Below are 15712 nucleotides of genomic sequence, written 5' to 3' on the forward strand. Positions count from 1 at the left end.
GTACCAGCTTGTCTCTTTAGTGTAGTGACGACCACTGTTCAGTTGGGAAACGCCACGTTGTTTCTCAAGGAGTCTGCAGTCCTCCGGTATGGACACAAAGCTGGTAAATTTCCTCCTGATAAAAGACTTGTGAACCTGGTAGCTATATTGACCAATCTTAAGGCTCTATGCCCCTTTGTTCCCTGTCATGGATCGGGTGCATATTCTTCGAAATCGGTGCAATTTTGAATAGTTTCCACGTCTCAAGCTCCAGGGGTTGAGCGACATAGGGTGGCTCTCCTGACGGAAGCCGTAGTTCTTGTAGTATTTTTTGGCCCAACACAGTGGAGTTGAGCCACCAGATCTGCGCCTCCCTGACTGCTTTGGCAATCTCTTTCCATGTATTATGAATTCCCATATCTAGAAGCTCTCTGTCGAGGAGTTGGGGAGATGCCTAAAGCCCTTCTGAATGACATTCTGCTCATTATCTCGAACTCCTCCGCTTTGCCAGGATTGAGATTGATAAAAGGGGCGGCATAAGCCATCCTGCTGATTATGGAGGCAGTAACCAGCGTTATTAGAGTGTTTTTGTTCCTGAGGGAGATTCACCTGAATATCCCTGTTACCTGGTCGATATATGTCTGAAGCTTTTTAAGGATGGTGGTGTTTTTAATATTGTGCTGTAGGAAATACCCCAGAATCCTAATGGTGCTAACTCTTGGTACCTTACTCCCTCCCACATATACCTCCACTGTTTTATGTAGGTGCGGTAGGCAGGATCCTCGGTTTAGTTGTGCTGTGCTGCACATTGAGAACAGTTCAGGTTTCTGAGGAGAGTAAGATAGTTCTCTAGCTACGGCGCAGTTCTCAACCGCAGATGCCGCTTCCTGCAGTCTATGCGAAATATCGGTGCTGGAGCCTCCTTCGGTCGAAACTGATGTCTGCATAGATGCTATGTTTGATGCCTTCTGTCGTATTCAGCTGGGACGAGAGATCTTTAATTGAAAAGTACTGGGGAAAGGACAGATCCCTGGGGCATCCCTCTGCCCCTGGTACTGATGAGCTCGGATACGATCCGAGTCCCACGAAGCTAACTTCAGTTTTCCTGCAGGTGAGGAAATCTTCGACTTAGTTGAAGCGCTTGATTCCCACAGCAGCCGAGTTGAGGCCTTCAAGAACCGCTTTGTGCTCAACGTTATCAAAAGCCTTAGTGAGATCAAGTCCCAGAATGACGCTCTATAAAATGTATCGTCCAATCGGGAGCATCCAGGATGTCGTTCTTTAATCTGAGCATGCATGGGCATTTAATCCTGGCCTGTACCCTACCAGATCTCCACTGGCCAGAGTTCCTTGGTTTCCATATGTCGAGAAATTCTGAGTTGGACCGCTTTTTCATGAGCTTTCCCAGACAGGAAGGTGAGAAATAAGGGCCTCATGTTGAACAGTTCAAGTTTCTTGCCCGCTTTAGGAATACAGACCAATTTGGAGAACTTCCACTCTGGGATTTCGGCCTCTTGCCAGATTTTGCTCATTACTTTGCAAATTAAGTGTAAGGAGTAATTGTCCATATTTTTAAGCATGGTACGTGTTTGTGATACTGTCTAGCCCTGGAGCGGATCTCTTTTTGAGATCCTGCAGGACCGCCCTAATTTCTGCTTGGAGCATCTATGTCCTTATTCCCGCCTTCCTCGCATAGCTAGGTAGAGGGGGCCCAGGATCATGTCAGGTACAAGTTAAACTGCGGATATAAAATTCAAGCATTGCGCTCCGCCCGCCAAGGTGGCTCAGTGATTAGGGCGCTCGGCTACTGATCCGGAGTGCCCGGGTTCGAACCCGACCATGGTGGCAGCGTGTCGATGGAGGCGAAACGCAAAGGCACCTGTGTGCTGCGAGATGTCAGTGCACGTTGAAGATCCCCACGTGTTCGGAAGATAGCACGGCACAGTGGAGGAACACAATTGCCAGCAGTAAACACAGGAAAAACTGCCTACAGCCTAAACTTATGCAGTCATCTTTGAATTAGCTTGCCAGATATAATAATAATAATAATTGGTTTTTGGGGAAAGGAAATGGCGCAGTATCTGTCTCATATATATCCTTGGACACCTGAGCTGCGCCGTATGGGAAGGGATAAAGGAGGGAGTGAGAGAAGAAAGGAAGAAAGAGGTGCCGTACTGAAGGGCTCCGAAATAATTTCGACCACCTGGGGATATCATTAACGTGCACTGACATCTCACAGCACACGGGCGCCTTAGCGTTTTGCCTCTATAAAAACGCAGCCGCCGCGGTCGGATTCAAAACCGGGAACTCCAGATCAAGCTTGCCAAATAGCTAAATTTATCAGACTGCTGGGCATTTTTCTCATTTTCGTCAGCTACATTATTCAGACCACAAGCTCCTGCATGATGTGCTAGGATTATGCTCTATGATAAAGGAAAGCCTTTGTAGGCTAACAGTGTATTACTGGTATTTGACAAGGTTTGCTTCCTTACCTATAGGCTTCGAAATGCATACCACTCATTTTAAGGCTTGCAAACATTGACTGTATCAGTTTTCTGCCAGGTTTTTTTTTCAAACAAATACTTTGGCAAAAGAATTAAAATTTGTCTAATACCAATCAGCATGAGTACAGAATAAAGTATGCAATTGCGACAACCTGTGCTAGCAACCTATGCATGAAGCTTTAACAGACTATAGCCTGATCAGTGATACTCATGCGATTTTAGAGTATAGTATAACTCTTGCAGAGTACGTTTGAATTAAATGTGTCCCTGGTATGGGAGTTTTTAATCTTTACTTAATTAGTTCTTGTGAACTGCCCGGGCAGTCCATATGGGCCCATATATGGACTTCACAACTATGGTGGTTGTTTACTAATAACAAAACAAATGCACTGAGTACAGCTTACATCCTATTGGCTGTGGTGAACAATTCCTTGAACTGGAGCTTGTTTTTAGTTCAGTTTCGAACTGTTATTACTTATGCACGTTCCTAGGAGGCTAGCTTGAGCTACTTACAGTACACATCGTTCAGCTTCAAATTTGGTCCAAGATATTTCATGTGCTAGCTCCTCACTTTAACCATCTCAGTAATCATTCCCTCTGGCGCATTCAACGTCTAGTCGTTTCAAAGGACGATTTTTTTTCTGCACTACTAAACTTTCTCAGATCTGTTGGAGATGAACTGGGAGTTTCCCATGTAGCTCTCCTATCCGGCTTTTCTGTGTTTAATGTCACTCAAGTTTTTAAAGCAATATTAATTTGCAGGTGCGATGCCTCTCTTGTAAGAACACAAATTGCTGGCTCGATAGTGGGAAGCATTCTGGGTTGCTTCTTTCACTTCCAGTGATACTATATATGACCGCCTTGCAGGCATCAGCTGACAGCAGCATATATCCATGGGGCTGTAACATTGATCCAAGCTCACAGAGTAGACTGCATTGATACCCGATTATCAATGTTACACTTTTCTCACTCAGTGTTGCATACAATGATGCACCACACCCACACTTATAGTTATCTTTTTCTTGAAGTGGAGCCTTTATCATCAGGTAGAATTGGTGATTTAGCTGCACGCAGGTGGGATGTGCGTAGACTAGCAATTAAACCAGTGCCCACTGGTTTCTGGAGCCGAAGCGGAGAAAGACTGCCCCTTTTATTGTCCGTTTACTCTAGCCAGTTTTAACTGTTTAGTTGGGGTTATGTTGCCTTTTTTGTTTTTTGCACACGGAAGAGAGGGTAAAACAATATAACCACATCGGAAGGTACGCTTCTAGCCTGCATCTTGTATGAACAGAGGTCTCTGAATGAAACGGCAGTCTTTAAGGCCACTCTCTTGCATTGTGTAAGGAGAATAATATGGCACCTTCAGTATGCCTTCATGAAAACATGGCGACTAGTTTAAGTACTGAAAAACCTTTCCTCTTCACTTTTGTGGGCCTAACTATACATCCGCAGCACAACAAAGGTCTCTCCTGCTCACCTCTAATACAACCTGTGCTTTGCCGGACATATCGAGCCATCTCATCCCAAAAAACGTTGATCACGGTGGCGAACCGCATTGGAAGATTGCGAAAGCATTGACGCCTCTTCCATACTCGTCACCTCTTTTTGCTTCATTATTGTCATGTCTGGGTGCTTTTTTGTCCTTTGTTTCTGAGCACGTTTTCTATTACTTTTCATTTTCTTTTTTTTCCTTTTACATCACTAAACATTTTTAACCTGGTTTATGCTTTTTTACCCCCCTTTTTTCTTTTTATACTTCTTTGACATCCGAGGTTGTTTTGATGTCTTCACACTACCTCGACGTTCATGGTTTTTATTCGCCCCTAATTATTCTACATCAACCAAAGAGCTTTTGTTTGAATAATCATTGTTCGTCAATCAGATTTGAAACCTTCATCCGGCTTGGTTGCGTAATTTTCCACAATTTCGACGTCTGGGACTACTTCGACATCTAATCAACTTTTTTGCCTTCAGTTAATTATTCCACATCAACCAAATTTGACGCACATCAACATTTTATCCTCCTCTATTGCATACGATCATTTTTTTACTCCTAACTCTTCCTTAAACAACGCAAGGGCTGCCGACACATTTTGCGCCCTCTTTCCACAGACACGAAACGAGAACATAGCCAAGTAATGCTTTCGCATTATAACTTCCTCTCATCTGCTATCCCCACTCATTGCCATCCAGTGCTATGAGTGGCTTCTTTTAGGGCATGACCCTTTTGTACTATATGACACAAAAACATCAACTTCTGGGAAAAATTACTTGTGTTTGTATCCTTTAGCACTGTTGTAATAAGGAACGTCTTACAAAGCACAGCATCGCATACAACTGGCGGTGCAGTCCAGGCACAGACCAGAGGCAGCGTTCAGTCCAGAGCACGCAGGAGGGACCGAGCGTTCGGAGCTCGAGCTTCGGAGCGTTTGGCGCTTCTCATCATCTTCTTCGATAAGCGCCAGCCTTTGAAGCCTCTGAAGATTCCAAAGCCGAAGGCCAGTCTTACAATTCTCCTGGGCAAAAGGGCGCCATCATGGAGGCCTAGGATGATGCGACGACGGCGGGGTCATAGCTATAGTATGGTTTGAGGCGAGTCGTGTTCGATGAGTTGACGGGCGATGTCTGCTGAAGAATACGGTAGGGTCCCTGGTACTTGCTAACAAGTTTGGAGGAAAGGCCGGGACCTGAGGGGAGTACCCAGAGTCAGACCAAAGAGTCAGGAACTGAGGTAAGCGGCCCGGGAGGAACTGCAGGGGGATCACAGGTGCTTTCCTTTTCTGTTGGAACAACGCCAGCACCTCCTTCTGCTTCTTGCTGACGCTCCTCTCACTGACGCTGTTCTCCTTCTTGATGGGGCAGGGAGTCGCCGTGCAGGTCACAGTGACCGCCATCCTGCTGAAGGTGTTCGTTGTGGACGAGTACATGGTTCAGGCGCTTACCCTACCTGGCGGCCAAGTACGACCTGATCAGCCACATACGTACGCCTTGAACCAGCTGCCTGTGCGTGGCCCGGAAGTCCCCAGGCAATGCCAGACACCTGCACGCCAGCGTCGCTCTGCGCTGGGCTCCCTTCTTTCAGTGGCAGACGCGGCTGCCACCTTTGGGAGGCCAGGCGTAACTCGCCACTGTTAGCCTAGCCCACACTCATCCCTTATGGGTAGGAACCTATTCCCAAGTAGCCAGCTGACGTGCATTATCACAACTGGGACCCTGTGGATGCAGGCTATGGATGCTGGCATAGCAGACGTCCTGGCCACATATCGCTCGCGAAGAAAGCGCTCTGTGGCGTTTTGCCCTTGTGCTACCCCGTACTTCCACCACTTAAGGAGCGTCACAAAGCACAGCGTCGCGAACAACTGCCGGTACAGTCCAGGCACAGACCAGAGGCAGCGTTCAATCCAGAGCACACACGAGGGACCGAGCGTTCGGCACTCGAGCTTCGGCGCTTTTCGTCGCCTTCTTCGTTAAGTGCCAGCCTTTGAAGATTCCAAAGCCGAAGGAGCACATATGATGACTGACGAAGCACTACATTAAAAACTTGCAAAACGCGGCCGGCAGTAGTCAAATGCATCCGGGCCAAAGAGAAACTAAGCGCGAGCGGTGTGGGGTCTTCCGTATGTCAGCCGCCGACACTCCCAGGCACCGCTACCGTTTCCAGTAAACTGTAGTTCCTTCCAACAACTATGGACTCTCCCCTGAGCACAGAGTTGTAAGAAAGAAAACTTGGGGGACACAAGATTCCCCATGGTACAAGGGGATTCCGTAATCGGGCCGCCGCCGTATCAGCAGCCGCAATTTGCAGCCATGAGTTGGAAGTGGGAGGGGGATGCCATTTTGCTAGCTGCTTATCGACGACAGCCACCATGCATGGGGAGAGGGTGCCAGTTCTGCGTGTTGACATATCATCTGCTCAAGGCCAGCACCACGACCGATGCTACGGAGCCGCGCAGCAAAAATGCAACCATGATGTTGCATGCCTGATCTCTTTTCTCTCCTTTACTTATGGTGCCATGGCCGACCGGCCTACTTCGGATTTTCAAATTAAAAAAGAAGGTCGACTTAAAATCGTGTAAATATGGTACAACCTGAGATGTGGTCATGCAAAATGATGATGATGATAAATTTTTGTGAAGCAAGGATATCTGTGGCCAAAGAGCATACATCATTGCACAAAGTTGTGTCTTCTACTAAAGGTGGGGTTAAATACCCATTTCCCAAGCATTTCACACTAAACAATCCAAGCACCAGGAACGGGAAAGCTTGTACCCATTTTATCACCAACGGGTACTCAGTACCAGGCGGCACTGTGTATCGAACCCTGCACCTCCCACATGCAAGGCGGATGCTCAAACGGCTAGGCCACCCTTGCGGTTGGTCATGCAAACCAAGTGACAAATTGAAATGCATCAACCAACACATATAAGTGGCTACTAATTATTACCATGACGGGTAGAAAAATTGTCAAATTTCGTACTTCAAGAGACCAGAACAAATGCCTGAATTATCTGAAGGTCGAAACATGAAATGCCACCCCCCCCCCCACCAGAAAAAAAATAAAGCTCCCAAAAATGCATCGAAAGCTTACAAGGAGGCTACATTTTCCGCTCAACAAACTGCATGTGACGAGCAGCTTCGGTAGAACAAAGTGGATGTAAACGAGGGGAACACAAGTTTGCATTGAAACAGTGAGCCTGCATATATATATATATATATATATATATATATATATATATATATATATATATACAATACATGACCCATGCCAAGCCAATTAACGTTACCATGGAATAGCAGTCACGCTCTCAGAAACTGTCTACATGTCTAGGATATTTCTCGGCCTAGCAGAAACGAGCCGTCTATCGTTGGCCCCACTTTTGCTATAGGCACATCCCACGTGCATGGACCACAATGCACGATGCAATAGGCGGGATTTTTACACTATCGCTTGCACTGCCAGTGACACCTCGACTTAACACCCTCCCCCCTTCCGTCAGAAAACTCATGTGAAAGTCAACAAGTGGGCTTTCCCGCGTACCTTAGTTTACCAAGAGATAGCGGAGCTCATGCTAGAAGAACTGTGAAGCTGATGAGAGGAGTGCTATGGGTGTGGGCGTTAAGCATTTATCACATTATGGATAAAACAAGAACTGCAGGCTTTTGCACTGCGATTGTTCGAAAGAGGTGGTCGGCCATCTTATTCTCACCACAGGACTTATGTGGGAAGGTACACCAACAGAATTTTGCAGGAGGTGCAAGCCTCGCAATGTCAAAATGTGACTGGCCACATGATAAATGATGTGAAGGCATTGTTTTTGTATTGTTTTCCTAATATATGCTGCTTGACTGATTTTTTTAGATTGTACAGGGGGCAAAACACTTTAACTGTGTGTTTCGCATCTCCCAAAGACGCTGCGATGAGGAAGGCAAAAAATGACAATGAAATCCTGCGAGTTTAACTGCACACTGATGTTCACACCATTTTTAAACAAATGTTATCAGTGGATATCGCATGCTTAGTCTAAAACACACCGAAAACGTATTCTAGGAAGGTGTTTTGCCCTCTCACCTGCTCAGGTATTGTGCTTTTTCCACACCTGTAATATAACAAAAGGCAACTAACTTTTCAGTGTCTGTCAGCATTGCAATGATCCACCAGCTGAAAGCCTTCCAGACCATGGCAACAGTTCCATGGTTCACTGCAACAATAAAGCTCTCAACTGCACTAGACATAGCAATGCCAGTTTCTGCACATGCATCCGAGCAACAAACGGTGATGCACGAGTGCACCTCGTCACACTGCTATCACTTTAACATACAACAACGCACACCTACTCCAAAACTGTGCTGCATTCATGTGTCATCTGCTTCTGGATATTACACCAATGGTAAAACCTGTCCCAGAACATGGTGTTGCACACATGCTGACAAGACTAGGGGGCCTGCATTGTGCATTATTACAGCGCAGTATATTTCACATCCAATGACCATGGCGGTTCAAATCTAACAGCAAGATCCCTCTCCTGTGGTTCTGCTGTATAAGAGATGTGGCAGTATGCATGCGAGCATTCACTTAACTTCGCCCATGGTGATGAAGCATTTCAAAGTTGAGAGGTGTACGCTGAAAAAGTCGCTCGTGCATTATGTGGAGTCAGAAACGATTCCTCTTGTGTCCATGAAATTTAAAAACAACAAACGGGATCCCTGTAAGAACCATGACCATAATGACGCTGCATACCAACTCTTTCTCTTAACATGAAATCTTGAGCCATTAGAAGTCAAGAGCACCCGATTTGCTTTTATGCACTCAAGGAGAGGGCATAGTGTGTACAGAGTTGGCACTGTAAATAGTTTATTTTATGGGAGTTTACCGTCCGAAACAACTCGGGCTGTGCGGGAGGCTGTAGTAAAGGGCTCCGAAAATTGACCACCTGGGGTTCTTTAACGTGCACTGACATCAACAAATACACAGCCGTCCAGAATTACGGACCCATTGAAATTGGACTGCTGCAGCAGGGATTAAGCCCACGTCTTTCGTGTCAGCAGCCAAGCGCTATAACCACTAACCGACCGCTGAGCCACCATGGCGGCGGCTTAGTAACTGCGGCGTGCTTTGTAATCATTCTTAGAGTACACAAGCTATACATTCTTTTCAGTACACAGCTTAACACGTATATGCCGAAACTTCAGTAATCTGAAAGGATTCAAGTATTTTTCAATATAACAGTTTATTTCACTCCAAAAATCAGGATCATCCTTTCATTGGCAGAAATAATTTCATCAACACCAACTTTCTGGCTGTCCTACAATGTAGGATATTAAGCAGATTCACAACCTGTCAAACATTTGACATAGACTCTAAGGTCGCATTTCTCATCACACGTGGCATTTTCCTCATGAGAATGAACAGAAATGATTTGTTTATATTGCGGAATTACAATGTATTCGACAGACACAAATTTCAAAACTGGTGTCCAGAGAAGACTGTCAATCTTTTGTGAACATCAAAAACGCGTAAGAGTAAACAAACTCAACACAAACTGTGCTCAGAAGATTACACCCTCTTATACCTACGCTAGCCGGCACAAGTTTTTGCGAAATAAACTTTCCGAGTTACTCCACACGGCGTCCTGCATGTAGGATGTGAGGCATACATTGGTTAACTGTGCCTGAGCTCAAAGAATGCGAGTGCAAGGCATCGGGAAGACTGCACAATGTGCAAAAGAGAAGAACCAGGGCTATTCATTTGAAAATCACCTAAAAGGTTTGCTCATCGATCTTTATTAAAATGAATGCATGCAAGGGCAGGTAAACGCACAGTGTTTGGGAAAATGAGAAGTTTTAACTTTTCTCCAAAGCCACCAACAAAACAACCACATGTTCTTGTACTATTGGTAATGCAATGCTATCAGACAAAATAGTTTTGTTGAGGGGAACAGTACTGAGTGTTGGAGAGAGTTATGGCAGCAATTCTTTGCTGAATGCAAGGCACAAGGATGTCTAAGGATGCTCGAAATATAACACTACAAAAAGGGGAGAAGCAGCTTCTATAAAGCAGGCTAGCCAGAGAACTGCACTACTTTTGAATTTTAATGAAAATTATGTAAGTTAAGCAAATTTTACAAATTGCCAGAATGCAGTGAACAATTTGCAATAGAAAGTGGAATAAAATACTGATGTGCACTAAGCAGTTTCACACAACTGACCTAAATTATGAGCTTTAGATTACACTAGAAGTTTACAATGTTTCTCAAAGGCACTAATCAAAGTATTTTTTGTTTCAGCAGCCACGACCCTTGTGGCTTGTTATCATGACCACTTTATGTAAATAAAGAAGGCTTTCTCAAGTAACACCTATATAACAAAGAAGCTAGCACAATGTGAAATGGCCACAAACAGCTGGTATTCTTAAAAATGAAATAGATTAAAGACTGTGAGAAAACAATGTTCCATAAATATTGTACCATTTATATAGGGCAGAGACAGTGCTCTCAGAAATGGTGACGCAAATGTTAGTGAATTGTTTTGTCGGCTCTTGTTAAAAAGAACACAGAACTCTGCAAGACAGCAAACTAATGCAAGACGCATCATTTTGAGGCTGGACACCTAATCGTCCTCTCATTCCTGTCACTAACAATGCTTTAAAAAACACAGAAAGATTTTCACAGCAGCAGCTTTTTCTGTGTTGTCATAAAAACAGTAATCTGTACAGTGATGTTAACGAGTGACCTTATAGTTAAGCTCACAAAAAACATCCCGCTCAGGCTTCAAGACAAAAAGAAATTGTTGTGCGAACTTTCACTCCCCAAAATCTCTTCATTGAGGCAGGGTGACAACTAGCGCCAGAAAATAAAATTCGGTACAATATTTTTGTGTCACTCTCCAACAACTGATGCCACCCACATACGACCGCAATTTTTTTTCAATCGATGCAACTTTATGAGCATAGCAGGCTCGCTCTCCGTTTTCAGGAAAGACTTGGAGCAAAAGCATGGGTGTTGTACAAGGGCACAAAAAATGTAATTCTCTGACAAGTTTGTCACAATAAACAAAACTTGCTAATGTAATTAATGATAGTTAGTTACCAGCACCTTTTATGGGGTATTCAGCTAGAACCTTGTTAGCAAGTATTGGTAGTAAGCAAAACAAATATACCAAGGGCATCACAGACTACTGCTATTCATTATGAACAGCCTCCTTGTGGCGTTTCAAAGCAAGGCCCCGAGTGAACGCCTTTTGGCACAAGTCACATTGGAAGGGCTTTTCGCCCTTATGGGATCTCTCATGCCTTGCAAGGTCTGAACTACCTTTAAAGGCCATGGGACACAGCTGGCACTGAAACGGCTTTTCACCTGTGTGGTTACGGATGTGAAGCACCAGGTTCTGCTTCTGTGTAAAGATGCTACCACAATGGTCACAACGGTAAGGACGCTCACCTGTATGTGTGCGCTGATGTGCCACCAGGTGGCTCTGAACTGTAAAGCTTCTGCCACAGTAATCACAACAATAAGGACGCTCGCCTGTGTGAGTGCGCTGGTGTCTCTTCAGATTGGCTATTTGTGAAAAGCTGATTCCACAGTCATTACATTGGTATGGGCGGTCGCCGGTATGGACTCGGAGATGCACCACTAGATCGCGTCTTCTTTTGAATCGCTTGCTGCATTCGGTGCAATCATGCAGCTTATTTCCTGCGGCGTTACCCCTGTGGTTACCCATGCCGGAAGAAGTAGACAACATGCAGCGGCTCACAGGGTCCCTTTGACTGGTTGAATCTTGCACGGGAGGTGTGCCACAGGCGCTCTGTGTGACGATGGAACCTGTGTTGTACAGGCAGAGTACTTTAAACAAAATGCAAGAACCAACAATCCACAGTTCACTTGGAGTTAGGAAAAAAGTTGAATGTGGAGAGCACACTCTTTAAAAGCTGTGGATATTTATCAAATTTTATTCCACAGATTACGCACAAGGAGAACTCAGGCCTGAAAAAAGATGTGTCTACACTCAATTCTGCATGCAGGCAAAAAATCAGTTAGGCTGCAAGAAACTTTATCACTGCCAAAAAATAGGACAGCCTCTGAATACATCTAAAGTTGGTGCATTTGACCTTTGCTCTTAAATTACTGGCCTTAAGAAAGACACTGTCCGAACTCCACCCAAGTGGGCTTAATGAATAAACAAGTGGCAATCAGCTATGCTTAGCCCAGTGCACAATGTCATTTCTTTGTTTTATTGCTCCTTAGACAGTATCTAAGAAGGCCAAGGCTGAAGTCTAAAAGCCTGCAAAGCCTTGGTCCCTTGCACAATTCCTTGCATCAACAGAACTCATAGTGGTGACAGTTAGGCGAGTAGTACACATATGACACAAAGCAACTTTCCGGAATATCAAAGGCACATATAACCGTCCTTCACCACAGTTCAGTAAAGTGAAGCTTCTGTCTCCTTCAATCTATTCATTCAAAAACACTCTTCAGAAAACATATACGGAGAAAGAGTGCAGATTCTAACCTGACGAGTTCTGTCCAGAAGGTACACCATGCTTGTCGTCTCTGGAGCTTAGACCTGCATGTGAAAACCAAATTACATCCACTTAGACAAAAGATTACATGGGTAACAGCTCATGCGGTATGTGCATGACACTGTGAATCCATATTCACAGTGGAATAAAATCTCGTAGAACAGCCTTTCAAGGTTGTGTAAATTCAGCCGGGAGAGCCTGAAAAGAAGAGTTCCAAAGCAAACATTCTTGACTTTTAACCCTGCATGCAGATTATTACTGTTCTTGAGCTCAAGTAAAACTGACAACTGCCTACCTATTAGAGACCTATCAGAACCGAGTCAACAGCCATTACATTGACAAATGAAGTTGCATGTTTTCTGGCTTCATGAGGACAGTCTCTAGACATGCTGAAGAACTAATGAGTGTCAGTTATGTTTAATGACACAAAACATTGATAGAGCCATCATTTCATTATTAATCCATTTAAAGCCACTGAACTGCAAAAAGAGAAAAAACATTAAAAGCATAGCTACCCGTAAAAACATCCAGGTTACAGCTGCCCTTTAATGTTGCCAATATACCCAACACGATGTTCTGCCTTTATCGTCTCCAAGAATGTAATTAATCAGGTCAGTAGAACCACATCTAAACTGCACGCTACTGTTTCTTGAGTGCATCTAGAGCATTCCATATTAACAATGCTGATTCTTGGGCTAGTTGGTACTGTTCACTCATAATGGCAAAGCCTTTAGCGCAAAAAAATGAGTTCTTCCTCTCACGTCCTCGTTTTTTCGCTAAAGGCTTTGCCATTATGAATTCCATGTTACCTCGTTTAATGCCTGCAGCTTCAATTTTGGGACAAGAAAAAAATGAATAATTTGTAATGACCGAGTTTCACAATACACTTCTAAATGCTGATAAGTTCATCAATGCACTGTTCTGAGAAAGGTTCAAGGTTACCAGCTTTTCTAACACCAATGATGGCACAAAAGAAGCCCATCTCTGGGAACACACTGATAAGGTGAAGTCATCGTAACAGTGAGAGTGGGAGCTGAGGATGACAATAGTGAATTTTCATGGCGCAAGGGCAGGTCTGGCCAAATAGCAGCCCGGCATCATGCACTTTCCTCTAAACAAGTTGGGGTAAAACACCCATTTCCAAGCATTCCACCCAGCAGAAGCCAGGGACAAAGCTTCCGTATTGTAGCACTGGTGGGTACGCAGTGGCACTGGGAATCCAACACTGCACATCCTATGTGTGAGGTGCATGCTCCAATGGTTAACCATCACTGTAGAGGCAGTGAACACGGCGACAGGTTGTGAATAATAGTGCGACTTGTCAGCTTGTCACCAGCTGGTGCAATATTCCGAGCATAATCGCAGCACTACACTGGTTTTACAGAAATTTTGCGATTCATGAAGGCTTGACTCATGTAAGGCCCTAGTCGGGCAACCAAAGAAAGAACACAGTGGGTCATCAAATCTGGTAAAAAAGGTGCTACCTTGACAAAACAGATGCACACAACAAAAAGTATTACAAGAAAACTAAAATACTTTTCCACAAAAGATCCCATATAGCTAAATTTTACCTGCTCTTAAAAAGTCTTAAAATGGAATGGAAGATGTCATAATGCAGGCTAAATAAACACAGCAAGAAACAGTGTTTCGTAATAGTTAAGTAATGCTACGCACATCACAAAATGAGCTTGTTCACTTAGAACCAAGCACAAGGAATCGTATTGCACTCTTCAGCAAAGCAAAAAAAATTGCCATAAAGCAGGGAACAGCTGCAAATATAAAATGCAGAATAAATTACACGATACTCATAGCACAGGTTTTGCACAGCTAGTTTTCACAAAGCCCCAACCAAAAGACAAAGCAAGTGTGAAGTAGTGACTCAAGGCCATACAGCACAAGAATCAAGATGAAGTTTGAAGTGTCAGCCAGAGATGCACCAAAAGGCTAATTATTTCAATGCATGCAATTTTCACCTTTGACGTTCCAGCTTTGAAAAACAAGAAAAAACAGCGTCAATGAAAAAAATCAATGTGCATAATTAACATAACTATCACACAATATCCACCATAATTGCATTTTGCACCCCTTCATATGATGTCACATTAAGTTTTTCACAATGACCATCACCTCTGTTCCGGAGATCTTGTTTTGATCTCTGTGCAACATGATGGGCTCTGATTCGCCATATTGTGCACCAAAAATAAAGGCATCATTTTCTGCTATTTGCATTTTTAATTGAGCATATTGTTTTGTAACCAGTGATCTTCCTTTATCCAAACTGAGCTTGAGATGCTTATTTTGTTCAATTCTCCAAGTCACAAAGTTACTTTACAGACATGCAACCGCTTAGACACTCTGGCACAGACTTCCTTCCAAAAGTATACATTTCCTGAATGCAATAACTGCCCTAAAACATACACCAGTTTGACCCACTGTCCTCTGGAATGCCCCACAGCCATTAAACCTCTTATCCTCTCCACCCCCTTTTCATGGAGTGCCTGGCTTGTCTAAGAAAGCTGGAAGACCAGCTGGCGCTTGTTCTTCAGGTATCACTCTCTTCCTGGTGCTTGATTCTGAGTGACAAAATATACGGATTGTAATACTAGTAATGCTAAGCGCACACCACAAGAGTACACAGGTCGGAGGTTGCATTTGATTGCTGTATGCGGTCACGTGTTCTGTATGTGCCAAGACTGAAATGGGAATTTCATTCAGAGCCCCACTTAAACTGTTCTACCAATGTAGGCCAATCTTTCCTGCTGCACGACTCTCGAGCTAAAAAAAAAGGAACCTGGTGCTCCCTCAGCATCATTAACATCTGAAGAGGCCACTATGCAGCAATCCATTATTCCCGTTATTCCCTTCTTCCCTCTCCTTTTTCAAGGCAGTCACCATTTCTGTGGAAAAAATTATAGTTTATAAAACGAGTCCACTAAACAAATTTTTCTTTGAGGGCAAGACCACATTCCTCGTCTAAATCCCTGAAATTAAAACAATTATATACAGACAACTTTCATCCCACTTTGTACATAAACACACTGCACTGAGATCACTGCACATGCAATTTTTCAGGCTTTGAGCACCAAGCAATGGAGTCATGGAAGGTTGGCAGTCGTGGTACTGAAGGCTTTTCCCTTTGGAATGTTGTACATCTTGGCTTATCAATAATGGCCTGGAAAATAACGGAGAGCAAAGGAGTGTCACTTTAAAAAGA

At 44.0% G+C, this 15712-nt stretch overlaps 1 protein-coding gene across 1 annotated transcript in view; it reads right to left on the minus strand.

The window, feature by feature from the left end:
* Positions 1–9192: 9192 nt before the first annotated feature.
* LOC144103643 (uncharacterized) overlaps positions 9193–15712 on the minus strand; it is a 36622-nt gene continuing 30102 nt past the window's right edge. The window contains exons 6-8 of the mRNA XM_077636307.1: positions 15582–15670; positions 12489–12542; positions 9193–11800 (exon numbers count right to left, since the gene is read on the minus strand). Coding sequence (XP_077492433.1) covers positions 11160–11800; positions 12489–12542; positions 15582–15670 — 784 coding nt within the window. The 3' untranslated portion in view covers positions 9193–11159. The remainder of the gene's footprint in view (positions 11801–12488; positions 12543–15581; positions 15671–15712) is intronic.

Source organism: Amblyomma americanum, chromosome 9, assembly GCF_052857255.1.
Source record: "Amblyomma americanum isolate KBUSLIRL-KWMA chromosome 9, ASM5285725v1, whole genome shotgun sequence".
Lineage (NCBI taxonomy): Eukaryota > Metazoa > Arthropoda > Arachnida > Ixodida > Ixodidae > Amblyomma > Amblyomma americanum.